Source organism: Hipposideros armiger, unplaced genomic scaffold (assembly GCF_001890085.2).
Source record: "Hipposideros armiger isolate ML-2016 unplaced genomic scaffold, ASM189008v1 scaffold_501, whole genome shotgun sequence".
In the NCBI taxonomy this organism is placed as follows: Eukaryota; Metazoa; Chordata; class Mammalia; order Chiroptera; family Hipposideridae; genus Hipposideros; species Hipposideros armiger.
The window spans coordinates 575,270-596,579 of record NW_017731851.1 but is presented as its reverse complement, the minus strand read 5'-3'; the positions used below and the strand labels follow the sequence as shown (position 1 = coordinate 596,579).

At 38.6% G+C, this 21,310-nt stretch overlaps 1 protein-coding gene and 1 pseudogene across 2 annotated transcripts in view; one reads left to right on the top strand and one right to left on the bottom strand.

The window, feature by feature from the left end:
- DR1 (down-regulator of transcription 1) overlaps nucleotides 1-7,539 on the bottom strand; it is a 30,888-nt gene extending 23,349 nt beyond the window's left edge. Inside the window, exon 1 of the mRNA XM_019667582.1 lies at nucleotides 6,605-7,539. Within this exon, the coding sequence (XP_019523127.1) occupies nucleotides 6,605-6,824 (220 nt within the window). The 5' untranslated portion in view covers nucleotides 6,825-7,539. The remainder of the gene's footprint in view (nucleotides 1-6,604) is intronic.
- Nucleotides 7,540-9,573: 2,034 nt separating this feature from the next.
- Nucleotides 9,574-10,312, top strand: LOC109396035 (bolA-like protein 2 pseudogene; annotated as a pseudogene). Its single transcript, XR_002126773.1, has one exon. The product of XR_002126773.1 is annotated as a bolA-like protein 2 pseudogene (transcript).
- Nucleotides 10,313-21,310: the final 10,998 nt, after the last annotated feature.

The following is a 21,310-nucleotide window of genomic DNA, read 5'->3' as shown; positions in this document are numbered from 1 at the left end:
TGCCTCGCCCAGGAAGAGCGCAATGATGGTGCCAACTTGGGCCAGTGAAGCAACGTCCTCCACAACTAGACTGAAGAACAAAACGACAGCAACTTGTTTGTTCCCCTTCCCCCAATTCCCCAGTGCTGTTCCCATCCCCTAATTAAAATCTTTAAAAAAACCACAGAAAAACAAAATAAATAAAAATAAGATTGGATGGAGACAATACCAAAAGAAACTAAGTGAATGGTTTATGATTTCCTGCCACATTCTAAAGAAAGTCTTATTTCCTTAGCCCTACACCAAAGTTCTCCAAGATCTAGTCCCACCTACCTTTCCGGGTTTATTTCTGTCATTATTACATCCCTGCATACTTCTACTGAATCTGACTGCTCAATGTTTCCGATCAAGCACCAGTTTCCCACCGTCATGCTGATGGTATTCAAGGTCCAGATCAAACTCCATCTTCAAATTAAGCTTGCCTGATTCTCCTAGACAGAAGTCTAGGAGAATTTTGAAATCAGATAGATGTAGAATTTGAAACTTGGTTGTAAATGTATTTGTGTAACCTTGGATACATTGCTTAACATCTCTAAGCTTCAGTTTAGTATCTCTAAAATGAGAATAACATTTCATAATATTTTCCTACAACCAGAAGCAATATAGCAGTTAAGCATGCAGGCCCAAAGGCTGCCAGGGACTGACTCCCAGCTCTGCCTCACATTAACTGTGTGACCCTACATAAGTTCCTTCACCTCTGCCTCTAAAACAAAAATAACAGTACCTACATCTCATCAGATCAGGCTGCTGTGAAGAACAAATGAATTAATGTAAATAAAAGAGTTTAGAACAGAGGCTGGCCTATAGAAGGAACAAAATAAAATATCCATTATTATATTTGTATTAACTTTAGGGTTGTAGGAATCAACAAGTAATTAATCTAAGGCATTTAACACAGTGTCTAGAGTACATAAGAGTCGCTTAACTAACTTGGACTATGTATTATTCTTTATTTTTTCTCTTACATTTATTTTCTCCTAATAAGTATACAGGACATAAATAAATGTACAGTTTTGCATTATCACACCTAAATTCAAGTTGAACAAGTATATTTATAATATAATATTAAATTTACAAAATTAGCAAATCAACACAATGGTGAGACAACTCTTAAAAATGTCATGAATTACTAGACTAGACATTAAAAAAATCTATTCCAAACTACCTTTAACCATGGAGTGTTTGGGTTAAAAATTAACAAAATCAACTCACCTTTAAAAACATCTAAGGTTGAGCACACTGCTTTCAAAAAATTTTGCAAGTAAATCCAAGGTTAATATTTAATATTATTCAATGAGCTGCTAGATACAAATACTGTACTCTCAATAAAATGGTTTAACAGAAGCAGCCATATATTTAATTTCAAAAACTGCATTGAGTTTAACTCAAATTTTAAACACACTTTAGCTAACTAATAACTGGACATAATATCTTCTAAACAGGGAGATATTTTACGTCATTTGTTGCCACGTAGTAGTAATCATTCCAATTTTACACAAAGGAGAATCTTACAGGATAAGGAAAAGGCTCCTAAGCAGGGCCACTATTTATGGTTCTGCAAGTAGTTCACTGCACAACAGGACCACATCTAAGGAAGGCCATTCATAATTTGTATATTTAAATCTGTGTTTTTTTCTGGCAGATGGTAGTAAAGTTTTTTAAGGAAGGAGTGCCTTTGTCTAATTTGTACAAAGGGACTTTATGGACTGTTAATGGTCCTGGCTCTAAGGATCTCAGCATAAAAGCAAAAAAAGAAAAATAATTTTTAAACAATTTGTGGATAAAACACTCACATCACTTGTTCCTCCAAGGTCTGCTACCCTCTGCCATTTATCTTAAAACTATATCCAGAAAACTGCATGGTCTATTAGGGGAAAAAAATATTTAGCACACTTTTCAATTTGAAAGACAGATGTTAACAAAAACCCCACTTTAAAAAAAAGGTAAAAACTTCCACCAGCAATAATAATTTTAATACAGGCTTATCTTATTTTACAAAAGTGATGTAACCCTGAAATTTCATTATAACAAGAATTTGTTTGAATTCCTTACATTTCAAATACATAAAGCATGTTTTTCATTAAACATATATATTTTATATGTATACACACGCGCACACACACACATACACACACACAGAGGTGCCAGGAAAAAACTGTATTAAAATTACACTGATGTGGTCTCTGAGCACCTCTTGTAATTGCAGAAATCAAACATGACTTGTATTCATCTTTTGTAATCAGTATACGAGTATATTACTACAATTTTAATAGTTTTTCCTTTCTTAAAATGTGTATACATTTTTTTGGGCAACCTCTTGTATATAGTATATATATAATAGCATTCTCTAATTTCTTTATATTCTTTTGTTTGTATGTTGAGGGAAGTGAGGGTGATGTAGTTCACTTAAAAGACATTAAGAGGATGTAGGCCAAAGTGATTTCTTGGCTCATTAGCCTGGCAAGCTCATTAAGAATCATGTTTTCTATGATATCACTACTCCTGGGAATTTGGGACAATGAAAGACTGATGGCAGGATTCAAATATCATTCATCTTTATATGCTTGGCAGTATCCAGCACAATGCCAAGTACATAGCAGTATTCAAAAGTAGTTGGGTAGTAGAAGAAAAACAAAAAAAAATCTCAATTTTAAGGAAAGTAATACAATCCTAACCTGAAAAGCATTATGTGATAAATTGTGCAATGCACATTATATGTGTCTCTTTGGGAAAAATATCAGTATGGATGGTTATTTGGGCAATAAAATATATCATTCTCATTATTATTACAACTTCTCTGAGATCACTCAGATCCTCTGACTTCAAAACTACTTCACATCCACTTTCCAGAATAGACTGTGGCTTAGGCTTTAGAGCAAAACTACACAAAGTATGGTCCATACACTTGTGCCAGAATTGCTTGTAATGGACTGTGATAAGTATGGAAATTCAAAGTAAGCATTTAAGAACCTTCATAGCAAAACTGTAACTATGTGAGGTGATGTATGCGTTAACTAACCTTATTGTGGTAATCATTTCACGATATATACATACATTAGATCATTACATTGTACAACTTAAACTTATATAATGTTATATGTCAATTATATCTCAATAAAGCTGGGGGGAAAATTTTTATAGCAATTTGAGAGCGTAATTTTATATCTATTGACTCTAATAACAAAACATTGAATTTTATTGATATCTTCTTTTGTTTTCCTAGTGATCCATTTTTACTGTATTTTATAAAAGTGCCAGTGTGAGAGGCACCAGAATTTTCTTTTTTTTAGTTGAGCCATCCTGCCACCTGTTGGCAGCTCAGCAGCAGCTCAGCTAGGGCCAGGCATCGAACCACTGTTGCTCAAAGCTCGCACTCTTGAGCGAGCTCTTAACCAACTGAGCCACTCGGCCAGCTCTTGGAATTTTTTAAAAGGCACTCAACATAAATAGCTTGGAGCAATTCAGTTGCTGAAGAAGCAAATCCTCAAAAGACTTCTTCAAACTTTCACTACTTTCAGTTACTATTCTCATAAGTGTGAAAAAAAAAATGTAGCAAGAGATTAAAAATGCAGAAAGAAAATAATATCACTTAAAATATTATTTACACTTTGGCTTTACAAAAGGCATCATGATATAAGGTTAAACATAATAGACTTTCAGCTTTATGTTTTAATCAGTACTACTGTATAAATTTTTAAAATTATTATTTACTGCAGCATATTTCATGTAAGGTTCTCAACCCTTACTGATTCTCAATAATTGCAAGTTATACCTGAAAGCATTAAGTATTATTTATACACAAATGGGGAAACATTGAACACATTTGCCTACGGTGAAAGACTTTCCAGAGTAGAACTTGCAGCTCTTGACTCTCAACGTCAGTCAATTATTTCCATAATATAACAGAACATGTTAGAACTCATTTAAGAATATGTGTTCACAGAAACCAGCAATGGAATAAAAGGAACACCTTAGAAATCCCTGTATTTGTGTATCTGTAGTCTTCAATACTAAGTCTACTTTCTTAAACTCAAAATAAGCAAGGCATTAAGAAAAAAAAATTTTTAATTTAACTAAGTTATAGTATTTCAGATTTACTGGCAATGAAATTACTTCAACTGTTAACTCGAATTTCACAGAACTGCATCAAATGCTTACTCTGCTCTGACAAGGTAAAGTGGCAAGTAAACAAGTTTCCTAAAGCAAAGTCTAGTTCATTAAACGTATTACTTAAAAATGCAATCTTCAACAAGTGAGATTCATACCACTTTAAAATTTACGTTATTATTCCCTGGATATACCCTACATTCCTAAATAAACAATACTGACAGAAAGTGTAAAAAATGTCATATCTACCATGATTTACCAGTTTTTCAGAGTTAAAACACTTTAAACATGTAAAATATAAACACTAAAAATTTCTTTTAAAAAATTTTAACCACTCAAGACAAAAAAAATCTTTAAAATGATTAAGCAACATGAGAGTAATAGGAGATTATATATGTATAATATCTATTCCTCTGACTAGGGAGAATTTGGGGCAAAAATGGTAGGTCTTTACCCACTTAATATCAATACAAGAAAAAAAGGTAAATTTATAAGTCTACGACAGGTCAATACATGGTTTTTTAAATTAATAAATCATACTCAGTACACAAAGGAAAATGCTTTCACTGGAACTTTTTTAGTTGTTAAACTGAATTTAGTCTATTCCAAAGTTGAGGCATTTAGCATACTGCTTGATACAGCTGCACTTTTATTCCATCGTGTCAATCAGAAATCTAAATATATCTTAGAAAAGAATAAACTCTACCCAAGAAGACAGATTGTAATGTGTTATTAGATTTTTGGAACGATCCCCACTTCTGTGGTGTAAACAAATATTTAGGCAGATCCTTTAGAAATCTTTTGCAATTTTCATTAGAAAGGCAATGTTAATAAAAGATCCTTTTTCTTTTCTATGAGTTGTGAAAGGAAATTATAGCTATCTGTTTTGGATAATCTTGTGAAAGACTTATGACAACAATTGCATATACAATGTAAAAATAGGAAAAATATTTCCACAGGAAAAATAGACAACTTGGCTTTCATTTTACTTGCCAGGGTATTCAGCACACCAAACAAGTAGAAAAAAATAGCTTTAAAATTAAATATGCTTTTTCCTAAGGATTTATTTTTCCTTATGTACTGAAATGGAAATGGCAGAGTATAATTTATATCTGCCTTCCACACATCAATAAAGACCAAAAACGAATCATTTAATCCTTCCGTCAATATTGACAGTAAAATATTGGATATGGTGAATATGAGCAGATGTGTTCTCTACTTCAGAATAACAGGAAAGTCACCTTTTAAAAAGTTAAAAAATCAAATGGTAGACAACCACCTGCCTACCCAAACGATTAAAATTAACCATGATTTTTTTCTGACTTCAAAAGCAATCAAGAAATTGATAGAATTTTAAGTGGATTATTATAAGAGGCAAGTTATAACCTCAAATTGAGTGCAACTTTTTCATGATAAATATTATGACTAGTTAATATGTCTCTCCATCCTTGAAACAAGCCGTCAGAGAATATGTCTCCCAAATCCCTATTACTGGACTAAATCCTTTCCAAAAGAAGATAGAAGAAACTGTTGAAACTTTCAGAAGTGCTGTTCAATAAAAGCTTAAGTGTGTACATCCAAATGGGAATGGGGGCAGGAAAGAACAGGAAAATGTTCCATGAAAAATATCTCTTACAATCTCTTAATACAGGCTTTAAAAATTTATCTCCAAAGAACAAAGGAAGCTACACAGAAGAAAAAGAGAAAGGAAGGAAGGACAGAAAGAAAGATGGGAGGGAAGAAAGGAGAGGGAGGGCAAAAGCAAAGGACATTCACCCTTTTCTTACAGAATACAACTGGAGTGCTTTGGTAACTGGTTGACGAACAGCTGGACCATTAAACCATTTTTAAAGCAGAAAATATACTCTTTATTCAACACCAATAAACTTTACAATGTTGAATACACTCATGTTAAGAATTTTTTTTTTTTACTCAGGTGTTCAGAAAACTCATCTTTTTCTCTACATTGGTGAAAAGACCGGGGGCGGAAGGGGTGCTGTCTCCGCTCCCACTTGAACTTCCTGTCTGAATTTTAAGTTTCCAAGGGAGTAAGTACTTCTGGGTTCCCTTCTCAGCTGGTATGATCTACGTTTCACTTTCAGCAGGCAATTTCTCAGTTGTCATGTACAGGTTCCACTTTAGGCAGGCAAAAGTCTGGTTGCTTCGGCTGACCTGGCTGCAAATTGAAACCGCCGCAAATACTTTACCTTTCGGGGGGATGTTAGCTGACCTAAATGCTCGCACTCCTCACGTGTATTCGCTGGTGAAAAGTACCGGGAGCATACCACACAGGCGTGTTTTTAAGGCGCCCGCCGCCTCCATGCCCGCGTGGCTCTTCCCTTTACCAGCACGCACTGATCAGGGAAGGGCAATGAAAGCTTCGGCAAGAATGCGTCGAGCGACGAGCGAGCTGTCCGCGGACCCTCGTTTAAACAAAACCCCACACGCGAACGCTTACCTTGTATGACATGCTCTGGCGAGATGGTTTTCTTCTCCGATTTGTTGCAAATCTCATTGGCTTCAGAAGAGATAAGGTGAATGAATTCAGTACAGCAGTTCACCACCAGCTCCCGGGCATCGTTGGCCACCCGGACATTGGGGAGAGTCTCTTTGATCATCTTATTGATAGCAGCTCTGGGTATAGTGAGATCATCATCGTTGCCAGATGAGGAAGCCATCGTTATCTTCCTATATGTCTCTCGCCCCGACTTGAAGAACTCCCCAGTTCTGGTCCACTACTCCACGAAGGTTTTTCAAAAGGCCGCCCTCAGAGAGTGATCCCGGGGGCTCTGCGAGAAGAAGGTGCAGAAAACGAAGGGGGGTGGGGAGACTGGCACGAGAGGGCAGGGGACACAGCGTGTGTGAGATTTAGGGCGAAGCTGGGAGGAAAGTCGGGGGGCTGAGAATTCGGCCCCAGGGCGGAGACGGAAAGGAAGGTGGTCAGGAAATTGGAGCACCGGGGAACACCTTCGTGTCTCCTCAGAGGGGCGGGCGCTGTCGCCCAACCGGTCCCCAACGGTGCCGGAGGGGCGGCAAGGTTCAGGGACACTGGCCTCGCTGAGGTCTATACACTGGGCGGACACCCAGCGGGCTTGGCTCTACAGAGCCGGAGTCCCAGCTGCCGCCGCCACCAGCAGCCTTTGCCGCCGTCTCAGCCAAACCATCCTTCAGACACCCACGCTGCTGCCTCACAACATGTCGGCCGCGGCCGCTGCTGGAACCTGGGCGGCCGCCTGGGAACGAATATGGACAGAGCCAGACACAAGGGAAGTAGCACTGGCGTCCGCCGTGGCCTTTTAGCCCGAACCCAGACAGTGGAAGCCGAAGCCGAGGCAACGGTGGTCCCTCCAGAGGCCAGGGAAGAAGGTTTATGGGAAGCGTCTCCCGACACCCTTTGCGCTACCGGAAGCCTCAGTCGCCCCTCCCCCCTCCCCTACCGAGTTCCGGGTGTGGCTATCGCCCTTCCCCCACCCGTGCCAGTAGGAACCGCCCGTCCTGGCGGCCCCCAGCTTCCGCCAGCCGCGGTCTTGGCACGCGCCCGGGCATCCCGCCCCTTGATGGGGACCGTAGCCAGGCGGGCGCGCGCCCCACAGTACCGGAGAACCCCGAGTACGCGATTGCTCCGGGCTGCGGCGCCAGACTCGGGATGCAGTGGGTGGGTGGACCGGCCAGGGTGGATCGCCTCCACCGTCTCTCAACCAGCGGGGGCTTCCAAACCCTTTCCCAGCTATGTTTGGGGACAAAGGAGTGCTGGCTTTTATTAAAAGAGCTCTCTTTGCTGTTCCTTAAAGGAGCACGAACCGGGTTTGAACGGCAGAGGAACAAAGTCTGGGGTCGGGAATAGGATATGAGAAAATCAGAACCCGGTGTTTCTGTGTCTGCAAGGTCCCGAGGAAAACCTTTTGCTATCAAATAGACGTTATTCGGATCAAAGCTCTTTATGGCCCTCCACCCAGTTTCTCGTTTTTGGGAAACAAAACATGCTGAGAAGTGATAATGACCTCCAGTCACTACTAATGGCAAAACCGGAAACGAGAAATAAGATCCAACTTAGTGGAAATGCGTAGCATTAAGAGGCTCCAACTTAGCTATTTTTCATGGTGTATTGCACGTTGCCTTCTGAATGGCGGGGTGGGGGTGTAGTATGTTACAGTGTCAAGCAGATCTGATTTTTTCTTTCCAGGGTGCCTAGTAACATCACCATGTGTCAAGTTCTTAACCAAAATTGCACTATTTTTTTTAAAAACTAAATTTGTCATACTGTCATTTGGAAGAAGAGTTTCTGTTACAAATACTGGGATGTTGCAATTTCTGAAAAGTAAACGAGATACCATTTAAATCAGTTTTGGCACTTCAGTTAATCAGATACATTGTTCTTGATACATTGGACAGCAACTGGCTTGTTTGAAATGTGTTCTTAAAACGTTTAAGAAATACCCTAGATATGGCACCTGGAGATGCCCTTGGTTAATGACACTTTTTTTTCCATTTAGCATTCTCTTTAGCACACTTACCAGTTCTTCAATTTCTGAAGTGCAGATGCTTGTTTTTCAATGCAATTAAGTGTAGCCAAACCAAAATTTCTTTCATAAAACAATATTTTAAAATTTTCTTCACAAATAGGAATGTGAAACTGTTGGCTCTGTTGTTGGCCCTTTATGAAGTTGTTTATGTAAGTCAGTTTACTGTTGGTTTAAAGAGTTACTATGCTCTCTAAATTCATCTTGGCCTTACCAAGTTTATCAGTCTGAAAAAACTAGCTAGCAAAAATGTCCCCAGAGTTATCACATTGTCACTGACCCAAATTTTGTCATTCCTGAAAACAATATAATTTTGCTTTTTTGTATAACGTTTATGCTTTGTAGAACAACAGGCTTATACATAACGTAGATCTGAAGAGCACACATGTTAAGTTGTTCCAGTAATAGTTTATTACTACATAGTGTGGTAGCATAAACATGAAATGTGTAGTAAAGAGACCTAGGTTCCAGTCCCAGTTTTTTGTTACTTGAGATAGGTCAGTCTCCAAGCCTCATTTTCTTCAACTAGAAATGGAAATGTAACTCAGGATTCAAAGTCAAATGAGACCATATGTAAAAGCACTTTTAGCATTATGAGGTATATAGATGTTGGTTTTTATTATTACCTTGATCAGGTCTAAGCAGTCTTCAACTATTAATAAACCATACATAATATGGCTGAGGGAAATTTTAAGTCCAGTAAGTCCCCGACTTAGGAACATTCAAGTTGCAAACTTTCACAGATATGAACAGACCTCGCATTACAAACATTCGTAGATGCAAACAAATCGTGGAAGTAGCTCATGTGTCTGCCAGACATTGTCACAGTTGTGCTACTGTGTGCTTACTGTACAGTGCGATAGTGTACAGTAGTACAATGCTCAATCAGTGCCCAGGATGTCCGGAAGCAAGAAGAAAAGCAGTGGTGATGTGGAAGAGACTGCTAGGAAGTGTCAAGTGTGTATAAGACTCACTTTTGAGTGTTAGCCGTCGGAGCGGGGTTCTGTCCCCGCTGGGCTGCCACCCGCCCTGGGCTCCCGCCATGGAACTCAGCGTCGAGTACCTGCGGGAGAAACTGCAGCAGGACCTGGAGGCAGAGCACGTGGAAGTGGAGGACAGGACTCCCAACTGTTGCGCGTCCAGCTTCCGAGTCCTGGTGGTGTCGGCCAAGTTCGAGGGGAAGCCGCTGCTTCAGAGACACCAGCTGGTGAACACGTGCCTAGCAGAAGAGCTCCCGCACATCCATGCCTTTGAGCAGAAAACCCTGACCCGGACTTGCACAGCCATTAAATTATGAATCAGGGAAGAAAAAAAAAAAAAGACTCACTTTGTCGGATTTACGAATGAATCTGACTTAATGTTCTCCCAGAACGGAACTCGTTCGTAAGTCGGGGACTTACTGTATAAAGAGTAATGTGACAAGAAATTTGCTAATCTGGATCCTATAGTTATTTACAGTAAAATATATCCCTATTATAAATATGCCTTTGAAAACAAAGATAACATCTTAATGAGCTTTAAGACTTTTAGAGTGCATATGTATGAAACATTTTTTTTCTCATGGTATCCCAAAATTCATGATATGAAAAGAAACAGTTTTTCTTTTAAAATATTTTATTGGGGAATTAGGGGAGGGGAACAGTGCTGGGGAGTCAGGGGCACAGACAAGTTGCTGTCCTTTTGTTCTTCAGTCTAGTTGTGGAGGACGTTGCTTCACTGGCCCATGCTGGTATCATCATTGCGCTCTTCCCAGGTGAGGCAGATCGGTCGCCGGCCTCTGGACAGCCGTTCACGGTGGCTCTTGGCAGCTCATGTCAGCTGCCGGCCACTCACGCTGGCTGCCGGCCACACACGGTAGCTTATGGCAGCTCATTGCAGCTTCACTGCAGCCTACGCCGTGGCCGGCGACTCACTGCAGCCCAGCTCCAGGTCGAGCTGTTGTTCACCATTTTAGCTGCAGAGGGTGCAGTGTCACTGGCCCTCATGTGGGATCCAAACCCAGGCTCTGCTGCTCAGAGCTGGCGTCTCAAACCAGCTGTTAACCAACGTGCCACTTGGCCGGCCCAACAGTTTTTCTTATGGTGAATTAGGCTAACTCTACAGTAGTTATCTTAAAATGTGTTAATTCACAGATGCCCAGATTTTCAGATACTATTATAATAATCTATAACATTTGTAATTTGAAGCTTAACATTTTAAAGCAAATGATGCTATCCTTTGTGCTAATTTGTCATTGCTAACACACCATTTGCTAGTTGGTGTTCACACAAATTTAAAAAATAACTAACGGGCTGGCCAAGTGGCGCATTGGTTAACAGTTGGCTTTGGACACCAGCTCTGAGCAGCAGGGCTCCGGTTTGGATCCCACATTAGGGGCAGTAACACTGCGCCCTCTACAGCTAAGATGGTGAACAACAGCTCGTCATGGAGCTGGGCTGCCATGAGTCTCTGGTGCTGGGGTAGGCTGCAGTGAAGCTGCAGTGGGCTGCCATAAGCTACCATGAATGGCTGGCAGCCAGTGTGAGCGGCCGTTAGCCAGCCTGAGCTGCCAAGAGCCTCCATGAGCGGCCGGTGACCTATCTGCCTCACCTGGGAAGAGCGCAATGATAATACCAACATGGGCCAGTGAAGCAACATTCTCCACAACTGAACTAAAGAACAAAAGGACAGCCACTTGTCTGTTCCCCTTCCCTGATTCCCCAACGCTGTTCCCCTCCCTCAAAACCCCAATAAAATCTTAAAAAAACAAAAACAACTAACATTATATGCTTCTTTTGTGATAGCTCTGTGCTAAGAACTTTTACCTAAGTACTTTTACCTTTGTTATTTCATTTAATCCTCAGAACAACCTTATCATTTAATCCTCAGAACAACCTTATCTGATAGATACTGTTTCACTCTCTGTTTTACAGGTAAAGAAAGTGAAGCTGGAAGAAGCTAAATAACTTCCCTGAAGTCAGTATAGTAAGGATAAGCTAAATTATGTTGCAAGAATCTCAAAAAGTTTATTTTCTTGCTCATTTTCTGGGTTCATCCTGAGTCAGCAAGAGAACTTACCACACAGTAATCACTCAAGAATCCATTGGAGCTGTTAGGAAGAAGTAATGAAGGAGCTTTGAAAAATAAGCTTTTGATAGGTGGAGAGAGAGGAAAAAAGTATTTGTGTTCGAAGTAATGGTATAAACTTGTGTAGACAGAAATAGTGGGAACAGTGAAAAGATCACCTTAATTGAAGTAAAGCATTTTTGTTTACCATAGTTAGAGAGAAGTAAGAGAGCCAAACACATGAGGCAGCAGAAGTTGTGAAGTAATAGAAGCCCACAAATAGGAGGAGGAGAGAGAACTCAGTTGTAAAAAAGTCAGTAGAAGCAAGGAGAGAAGTTTTAGGGCTCAGATAATGTCAGCGAGACCAACAAAATAACTGGATCTCTAGAGTGTTGGTTATTCTTCTTTTGAAAGAGAATATGCCTCCATGAAACAGTTTCCTGTGCTTTACTTTCTGTGTATCTTCGTAATACTCTTCTAAAAATTCCATTTTTATTCTACATAACTTGAAAGCCCAACTCATTGAAGGGCTTTGGCTTCAGATCTGGGTTTGATCCCCGCTCTGCCATTTAACTAACTTGGGAAGGGTATTTAAGCTGTATCTTGATTTTTCTCCTCTAAAAAATACATGCTTCACAGGTGTTTTAAAGCTCAAATGACATAATATATGCAAAGTATTTAGGCCAGAATTTAAATGCTAAATAAGTCATGGTAGTTGTTAAAAAATAATTATTACACTGATGATGATTACTCCTAGGGATGGAATAATGGAATTGAAAAGAAAGGTGATTCCAAGAACTATTTCACAGACAGAGTTGGAAGAACCTGAGAGTTTGGCTCTTAGTCAAAGAACAGACTAATCAAATATAATTATAAGATTTTTAACCTCAGAAACTGGGGTTAAGGTAGTGTCAAAAACAGCAAAATTGAAAGGCAGTAGTTTTAGAGGAGAAGTGCTTGCTTTTGGACGTGTTTGGGTTTAAGGTAACAGTAGGCATTTAAGGAAGAGATGTCTTGTAGGCAGTAGAAAGGGAAAATAGCATCTGATTCCTACATTCATTCAACACCAGAGTGTGTATTGTCCTAAGTATGGTATGGGAGAGAGAAAGATAAATAAACAGCCTTGTTTTCACGGACCCTACAACCTACCTGAATAAAGAGAGTTCAGTAATAATAAGGTAGAGGGAACAAATCAGAGACATTTGGAAACAGAGGATTTAGCTCCTAATTGCATCTTCAGTGAGGTAAGAGGAAGTAGTGTGTCTGGTTTGTTCATCCCTGCATCCCCAGGGCCAGCACAGTTCCAGGCACATTTTAGGCACTTAATAAATATTTGTTAACTCTGCAAGTGGATGAGGACCTTTAAGGATAGTAGAGTAAAAAAGAAATCCAAAGACAAAAAAAGCAAAAAGAAGAAAACATGTCAGGGAATACTTGATAGGAACCAAGAAAGCATAGTGTAGAGGACATGGGAGAGTTGCAAGGATGTGAGATGCCACAGAGAGGCATTATTGGAAGGGGATCAAATGTAGTGTCCCTGAAGTAAAAGGTCAGTAGGAGAGAGCAGAAGTCAACATGCAAACAGTTAAGAGAGGAATGAGGGGAAGAACTGGAGCCAAGAAATATGGAGTTCACTTTCAAAAAGTTCAGTGGTGAAAGGAAAGGGAACAATGGGATGACAGCTTGAAGAAGAAGCAGGGTCAAGGGAGAATTACAAAGGCTAGACGGTACATGTACTTCAAGGGAAAAGAGCTACAGGTGGGGTAGATTGAAAAAACAAGCAAAATAAGGTCTTAAGGAAATGGAGGTGGATGAGATTGAAAAAGCACAGATGGAGTGAGCAGGACTAGATGCACAGATATGGGCATGCTTCATAGAGAGGAGAGGTGGAAGACAAGATAACAGGTGAGTGATTATAGACAGTATTGCAAAAGGGGATACGCAGAAGACTAAATCTTTAGAGAATGACAACAGGCAAGGGCAAAGAAGTGATCAGAGAAAACAGAAAAGAGTTGTATAAATTCACTGTCACATAAACCAATACATGACTGACTCACCAGCTTTGAGAAAAGTAAGAGGTAGCCAAAAGTGTCAAGTATAAGCAGAGTAGGGCATGAGGACTGGGAATAGATGTTCATCCAGTGATATCTGTATAAGCAGTTCATAAACAAAAACACTGGAATTCCTTCTTTTGTCTATTCAGTTAAAGCTAATAAATTTCCACGGGTCAACTTTGCAACTAACTCAAAAATTTTAAGGTAAATAACAAATCCTTATGTCTATAGGTATAAATTTAAAATGTGATGCAAATAAATTTTTCTTTCAAGTGATGTGACTTTTGAATCTAATTCAACCATGTTAGTTCACTTTAAAAAGCATCTGAAGTAGATGGAACTAGGAAGCCTAATTCTGTAAATCGCATTCATTCATTTATACATTGCTTTCATTCAACAAATGTTTATTTGGTGTCTAACATATACTTTGCTAGGTACTGGATATATAGCAATAAAGAAAGACACCACCAGGGTCTTCATAGCTAAATAAATATTAATACCACAGTAAAAAAAGGCTGTATTTATTATTATTATTATTAGTTTCAAGTGTACAAAACAATGCAATAGTTATCCTTTTCACCCTTCACAAAGTGACAACCCCCCTCCTATCCACTGTCCTCCCACCGCCGATATCATACATATCTATTACAATTCCATTGACTCCATTCCCGCACTATACTCCACATTTCATGACTATATATGTATTAAATTATAGTTGACATAATATTATTCAACGGCAGCTTCAGATGTGCAGTGCAGTGGTCAGGCCTCTACACCATCCATGAAGTGGTCTCCCTGACAAGACATGAGACCATCTGGCCCCCTAAAAAATATTTACAACATTATTGATTATATTCTCCAGACTGTCTTTTCTATCCCTGAGGCCATATTGTAGTTACCAATTTATGTTGTCTCGTCCCTTCCCCTTCTCCCTCATCCCCACACCCTCCCAACTAGCAACCATCAGTTTTTCCTCTGTGTCTCTGAGACCATTTCTATTTACATTACTCGTTTATTCAGTTCTTTAGAATCCACATATAAGTGAGATCATATGGTATTTGTCTTTCTCTGACTGACTTTTTTCACTTAGCATAATGTTCTCTAGGTTTATCCATATCATTGCAAATGGTACAATTTACTTCTTCTTTATAGCTGAGTAATACTCCATTGTGTAAATGTACCACAGTTTCTTAATCCAGTCATCTACCGATGACTTTTGTTTCCAAGTCTTGGCTATTGTAGATAGCGCTGCAATGAACATGGGGTTGCATATATTTTTTTGAATTAGTGTCTTGCGTTTTTCTGGATAGATACCTAAGAGTGGAATTGCTGGGTCATAAGGTAGTTCCATTTCCAGTTTTTTGAGATACCTCCAAACTGATTTCCATAAGGGCTGCACCAGTCTGCAATCCCATCAACAGTGCACCAGGGTTCCCTTTTCCCCACAACCTCGCCAGCACTTGTTGTATGTTGATTTATTGATGATAGCTATTCTGACCGCGTAAGGTGGTATCTCGTTGTGGAAAAAAAAAGCAGTATTTTGTCATGTTGTGGATAATAGGAAAAAAATTCAAGTAATCTAGCTTAAATAATAAAGAAATGATTAGTTATAGTATAACTGAAGTATTACTCAGTATAACAAAAGAACTATTATGTAGCCATTAAAATAATTATGTATTAACATGGTACTTTCACTCTACTATTAAAGCAAAATACAACATTGTTATTAGAACTATATGAAAATACATATACACATGGGTAAGGTTGAATAGAAACAGGCAAAAATTAGCATCGATGTGTTGGAAAAGAGAGGTATTTTACTTCTGATTTTTTCTTAAAGATACTTTTTAAAAATTTAAATTAACCTAGTTTTTTAATTGTCTTATATTAACTTAAAACTTTAGCAAGTAGTGACAAATTTTATTTCTACTGATTTATAAATATATCCATTCTTCACATTCACAGTGGGACTTATTAAGGCAATTGTTGGATTTTAAATCTTGCTCAGCTAGCAAAGCTCTCAAGTTCACAATCCACAGGTGAAACCTAACGCACAGATATTGTACCAGTTACTTATTGCCACAAAAATGCTGCCTAACAAGCCCCTCAAAGGTCAATGGAGTAAATCAATAACCATTTATTATTTCCTAGGAGTCTCTGCGGTTTTAGTTGGGCAGCTCTTCTGGAATTAGCTGGATTCACTTGTTTTCTGAGTCAGCTGTGGGCTGGGTACGTGGCTCTACTAACCTTGGCTGGACTCTCATATGTTGGGACCAGCTGTCTGTCATCAGGTCTAGAAAGGGCTTTGTTCTTTTCCATTGTTTCACCTTCTTCCAGCAGATCAGCCTGAGCATGTTCTCATGATGAAGCAGAAACTGTTTACTCATTTATTTAATGAGTCTCCTCTGTGCCAGGCACTGTAACAAGGAACTAGAGAAATAAGGTTAAATGGAAAGTGTCCCTTTCTATTGAGGAGCTTACCGTCTAATGGGAGAGATTACAATGCAGTATGCTAAGTGCCATGCTTGTGGTGTGACAGGTCCTACAGGTACAGTGGAGGACCTTTCAGATCAAAGCGGGTAAGTATGGAGTGACAATCTTAGGTATCACAGCAGAGGTACTTCTTGAGCAAGTTTTCAGGAAGAAGAGGAAGGGAATTTCATGCAGGAGAACAGCCAAAGCTCAGTGAGACAGAACGTCATGGCATTCATATTTTGGTGAATATTTTGCAATATTTTGGTGAAGGGTGGAGGGAAAAGAACATATGAAAGAGCGGCATGAGAGAAAGTTATTCAGGGAAGTGTAGTAGTTAAGGTTCTTCTGATTGCAGGTAACAACTCCCACTAGTTAAGTTGACTTTACCAGAAGGATACTGGGGTATCTTACAGAATTTGGGGAATTGTATAACCAGGGAAATTCAGTAGCAGGAATCCATAAACTGTCCTCTTGATGGGCTGTAACCAACTCCCTTTGCATCTCAGTTCAAAATTTCAGTTTCCCAGTAGAGCAAATCTGCTTGGTTGTTTGGGTCAGATTTCTACTCCCATGTCACTCAGCCATGACTAGAATGCAAGTTATGTTCGGCCCCTGAGCTGGGGAGGGAGGTGTCACTATGAGCTGTGTGGCTGGTCTAAGAGGTATCTGCTGTGTTTTATTATTTAGTTACCTTTCCCCACATGAACAATGACAAAAGTGCTGCCAATTTGATCCAGCCATTCTAGTACAACAGCCCCTGCACTTGACCTCTTTCTAAACCCAAAGATACATCCAACTAGTGGAAGGAACATCTTGGGGTATTGTTCTTGTAGTTCTGATCTCTCGATGTAAAATACCTATTTTTCTTCCAGTTATGGCACAATTTCATCTAGGTGTGGTTCCTCATGGTCTTGTAATCGAAGAACTAAACGGTAAGTATAATTACCATCAGTGCACTCTATAAATAATTGTTGGGGCTAGGGGTTGCAATCATTGCTACAGAAATAAAGGATAAGAAAACAGTTATAGTTCTTATTTTTATAAAGAAAAAAAACACAGGGTAATTTTTCAGTCATCCCGCTATATATATGCAAACTTTTCATTCCTGCTACTGTTAATGAGGCTGTCACTGGTAAACATGACTAACCATTCCAAGTTTCCTTGCTTGCAGCTAATATCGCAGCTGACTGAGGACTTTGCCTACTGGGGTGATTTAAGTCTTCATTTCTAGAAGTCTAAGCCCTTGGTAATCATCAGCATCAATTGTGTCAAACTAAACAAAGGCAACACAGCAGATTGGAGAACGACTCTAAAGTGGAATTACTGGGAACCAATCAATATTTGTTCAATAAGTGGTCTGTGTTTTACAGATGATGAAGCTGAAGCACTGAGAGTTTAGAGTAACTCTTAAGTGGCAGAGTCAGGATTTAAATCAGTGCTGCCTGTCTCTAGAAGGACCCTTCCTCACAGTTCTGTCATGCTGCCTCTGAACTCTCAATGTGGACACCGAGGGTGGGCACTGGGCCTCCACACCCAAGATTAACTCATGTTTTGGCTCTTCAACTTTAGCCTTGTCACCAAAAGCAAGTACTTATTTTTTCTAAGTTTCAGTCTTTTCATTTATACAATGGAGATACCCTTTTGGCATGGCACAATGCCTATAATTTGATAAGTAGATTTGTTAAGTGTTAACTATTATTATGAATTCAATAAAAAATGCACTGAGCATACCATGGTAGGCACCGTGTATACACTGGTGCACAAGATAGACATAATTCCTCTGCTCACGGATCTCTCAATGAACTGAATCATAAAATAAAAACAGCAATGTGTGGTCCACATATCTGCCTCCCTCCCCTTGGATTATGAACACCAAGACTGACATATGGGAACATAACAATGATTGTGAACTGAGAAGGACAGAAATGAAGGCTGGAACAATCAAAATAAAGGGAGCAAGACAAGGAACAGGGGTGAAATCATGAAAACTCCCAAGAGAAAGAGTATCGCCTGGTTTTCTTAAGCCTAGCACGTGAGTCTGGATTTTACAAGAAAAGTGAAGGGAATTGATCAAGAGATTCTTGTCAGAACAGGAAGTTAGTAGGTGAAACGAGAAATGATCTGTGAGAGACCTGCGGAGATGGAATAGTAGATAGTAGATACACTGTAGAAAGTGTGATTAAAGGGAAGGTAGTGAGAAACATTTAAAGAAAATTATCCTCAAGTGCTGATTTGGAGAACAGCCACACTTTGTAATATGAGCCAAAAGATAAAATCAAATTTGCCTCTCAGGGGGGAAAGTAAGCCTTTTTTCAGGCTAAATTCCCCTGCCACCTGGCTTGTTTTCTTCACTGTAAATGAGCACTGGGAAAACAACAGGCTTTAGAGATTCTGCCCAAGGAATTCACAGACCGTTTTCTTGGTAATCATTATGTAGCTCTTTTTTTCAGTCAGGTTCACACACAGGATTTAATCTTAGTTTTTGATAGCAAGTATTTTTAACATTTATCAGTGTACCAAAATATCTCTAAAAGTGTCATAGAATGTAAGTAGGAGAAGAAAAGTGATATATATATATTTATATTTATATATATATATTTTATATTTATATATATAAATATAATTTATATTATACATATTTATATATATATAAAATCAATCCTTAGAGTGAAAATTCTCCAGATTTACCCTTATGAATGTGGTTATGTAATTTGACCTAAATCATTGTCATGGTTAAGGCCAACATTTACCATAATGAGCTATTACATGGATTAAGTGACCAATTATATAGTATTTTCAGGAGCACCTAATGGTAAGTGGCTTAATTGTGGCTAAATTACTGGCAAAGTCGTTGAGAAAAGTCATTGTTGCCAACTGAATCCCAGCTTACAGTGTTCATCATCAAACCTGTTATCTTTGTTAAAACTAAATGTAAGGTTACTGTTTAGATCAGAAATACATATTTTTGTGATTTTTTGTTTATTTAGGTGAAAGGGACATCTAAAGCGCAAAGATAAATGCATCTTTTACACATGCTTTTCTGTGTGTTTGTAGGTTCAATTTAAAGGATAGCAAAGTTGATTTCAATTTCTGTGGTGTAATTATGTTGATTGTATTGGAAAGACATGAATTAATACATTAAGATCTCTACGACTGGTTACAAAAAGTTACTTGTGTATATGAAATTTGTTGAGCATTTCAAACTGATAAATAATATTTAGCTTCTGAATAATAATGACAAATTATACATTTATGCATATATCACACATAATACATTAACAATCTTATTGGCTTTTTGAGCAAAATATGATCATAAAGTATATGTCATTACAGCCCAGTTACATAGCAATAAACAATTTAGAACAGAATATTTAACAACACAAACCTGTTAGTAATGACATTGTTATAAAATATTTATAACATTCTCTGATTTTTAAAAAGCCAGAGATTCATTTGGTATCTTTGTGGCATTTGAACTGACATCTCTTCATCTTCTACACATTTGTTGATTGAATGGGAAAATGGCTAGCTCTGACAGGCAACTTTATATTTTTACATTAAAATTCAATATTATTCAGAACCCAAGTAGATAGATAATAAAAAGTGTCATTTCTGATCAGTGAGGAAAGTATAAATTATACAATAAGAGAAGGAGCCACTAGCCAATTGTTTTTTTGGGAAAAATATACCATGTGCCAAAACAAACTCCTGGTGGATTAAAGAGTTTAATATAAAAATAAAGTCATAAAATTACTAAAAGAAAGTACAGAGAAATACTTCATATAACCTTAGGGGTGGGAATTATATTTCATGAAACATAAATCAAAAGATTAATTTCTAAAATATGTAAAAAACTATAAAATGTTTCAGAAATCACCAAAAAATTAAATGGCAAATGCCAAATGGGAAGAGGAAAAGAAAATCACCAAAAGAATTAAAGGACAAATGCCAAACTGGAAAGGAAAAAACGGACAAAGGGGTAAGAAGTCTTACAAATCAATACGAAAAAGTTAAATAGTTAAATAGAAAAATGGGCAGGCCGGCAGAGGGGCTCAGTTGGTTAAGAGCTCCCTTGGGAGCGCCAGTTCTGAGCAGCAGGGCCGAGGTTCGGATCCCACATTGAGGGCCAGTGACACTGCGCCCTCTACAGCTAAGATAATGAACAACAGCTCGACCTGGAGCTGGGCTGCTGTGAGTTGCCCGCAATGGCGTAGGCTGCAGAGGGGCTGTAGTGGGCTACCGTGAGCTATGTGAGTGGCTGGCAGCCAGCGAGAGCTGCCATGAGCCACCGTGAGCGGCCAACCAATGACCGGCAACTGATTGCCTCACCCAGGAAGAGCACAATGATCATGCAAACATGGGCCAGGAAAGCAACATCCTCTACAACTAGACTGAAGAACAAAACAGCAATTTGTCTACCTGTCTGTTCCCCTTCCCCAATTCCCCAATGCTGTTTCCCTCCCCCAATTCCCCAATAAAATCTTTAAAAGAAAAATGGGCAAAGGAATTCTGCAGGTAAGTAAAAAATGTAGGAATAAAAAAGGTCAATAAAGATAATTTTTTTCCTTTTCATCAGTAATAAAAACTGCAAATTAAAACAATATTAAAATATTACCTTTGCTTACCTACTTGGTAAGGATTATTTTAAAAGATAATATCCAGTGTTAGAGAGGGTACTACATTTGTTCTCCATGGCTCTTTGACAAAATTTCTAAAAAGTACAAACTTTTTAACCAGCCATTGCTCTTCAAAATAATGTCAAGGAAATAATTAATGATGTGACTGCAAGATGTTTACCGTAATTTCCTTCCTTGTTCCCTTCTTTATCTTTTTTGGTTTATGTTTTATATTGGTGAAAATTTTAAAAAATTAAACTGTCCAACAAAAAGGGTACTGGTTAAATAAAGTATGGTAAATTCATTCAACAAAACATCCACACTATTTAACCAATAAAAATGACACTGTAGTAAATGTATTTGAAAAGATGTTCACAATATTTTGTTAATGAAAGAAAACAGGATACAGACCAAATTGTATTAAAGGAGGTCTCTCTCTCTCTCTCTCCCTCTC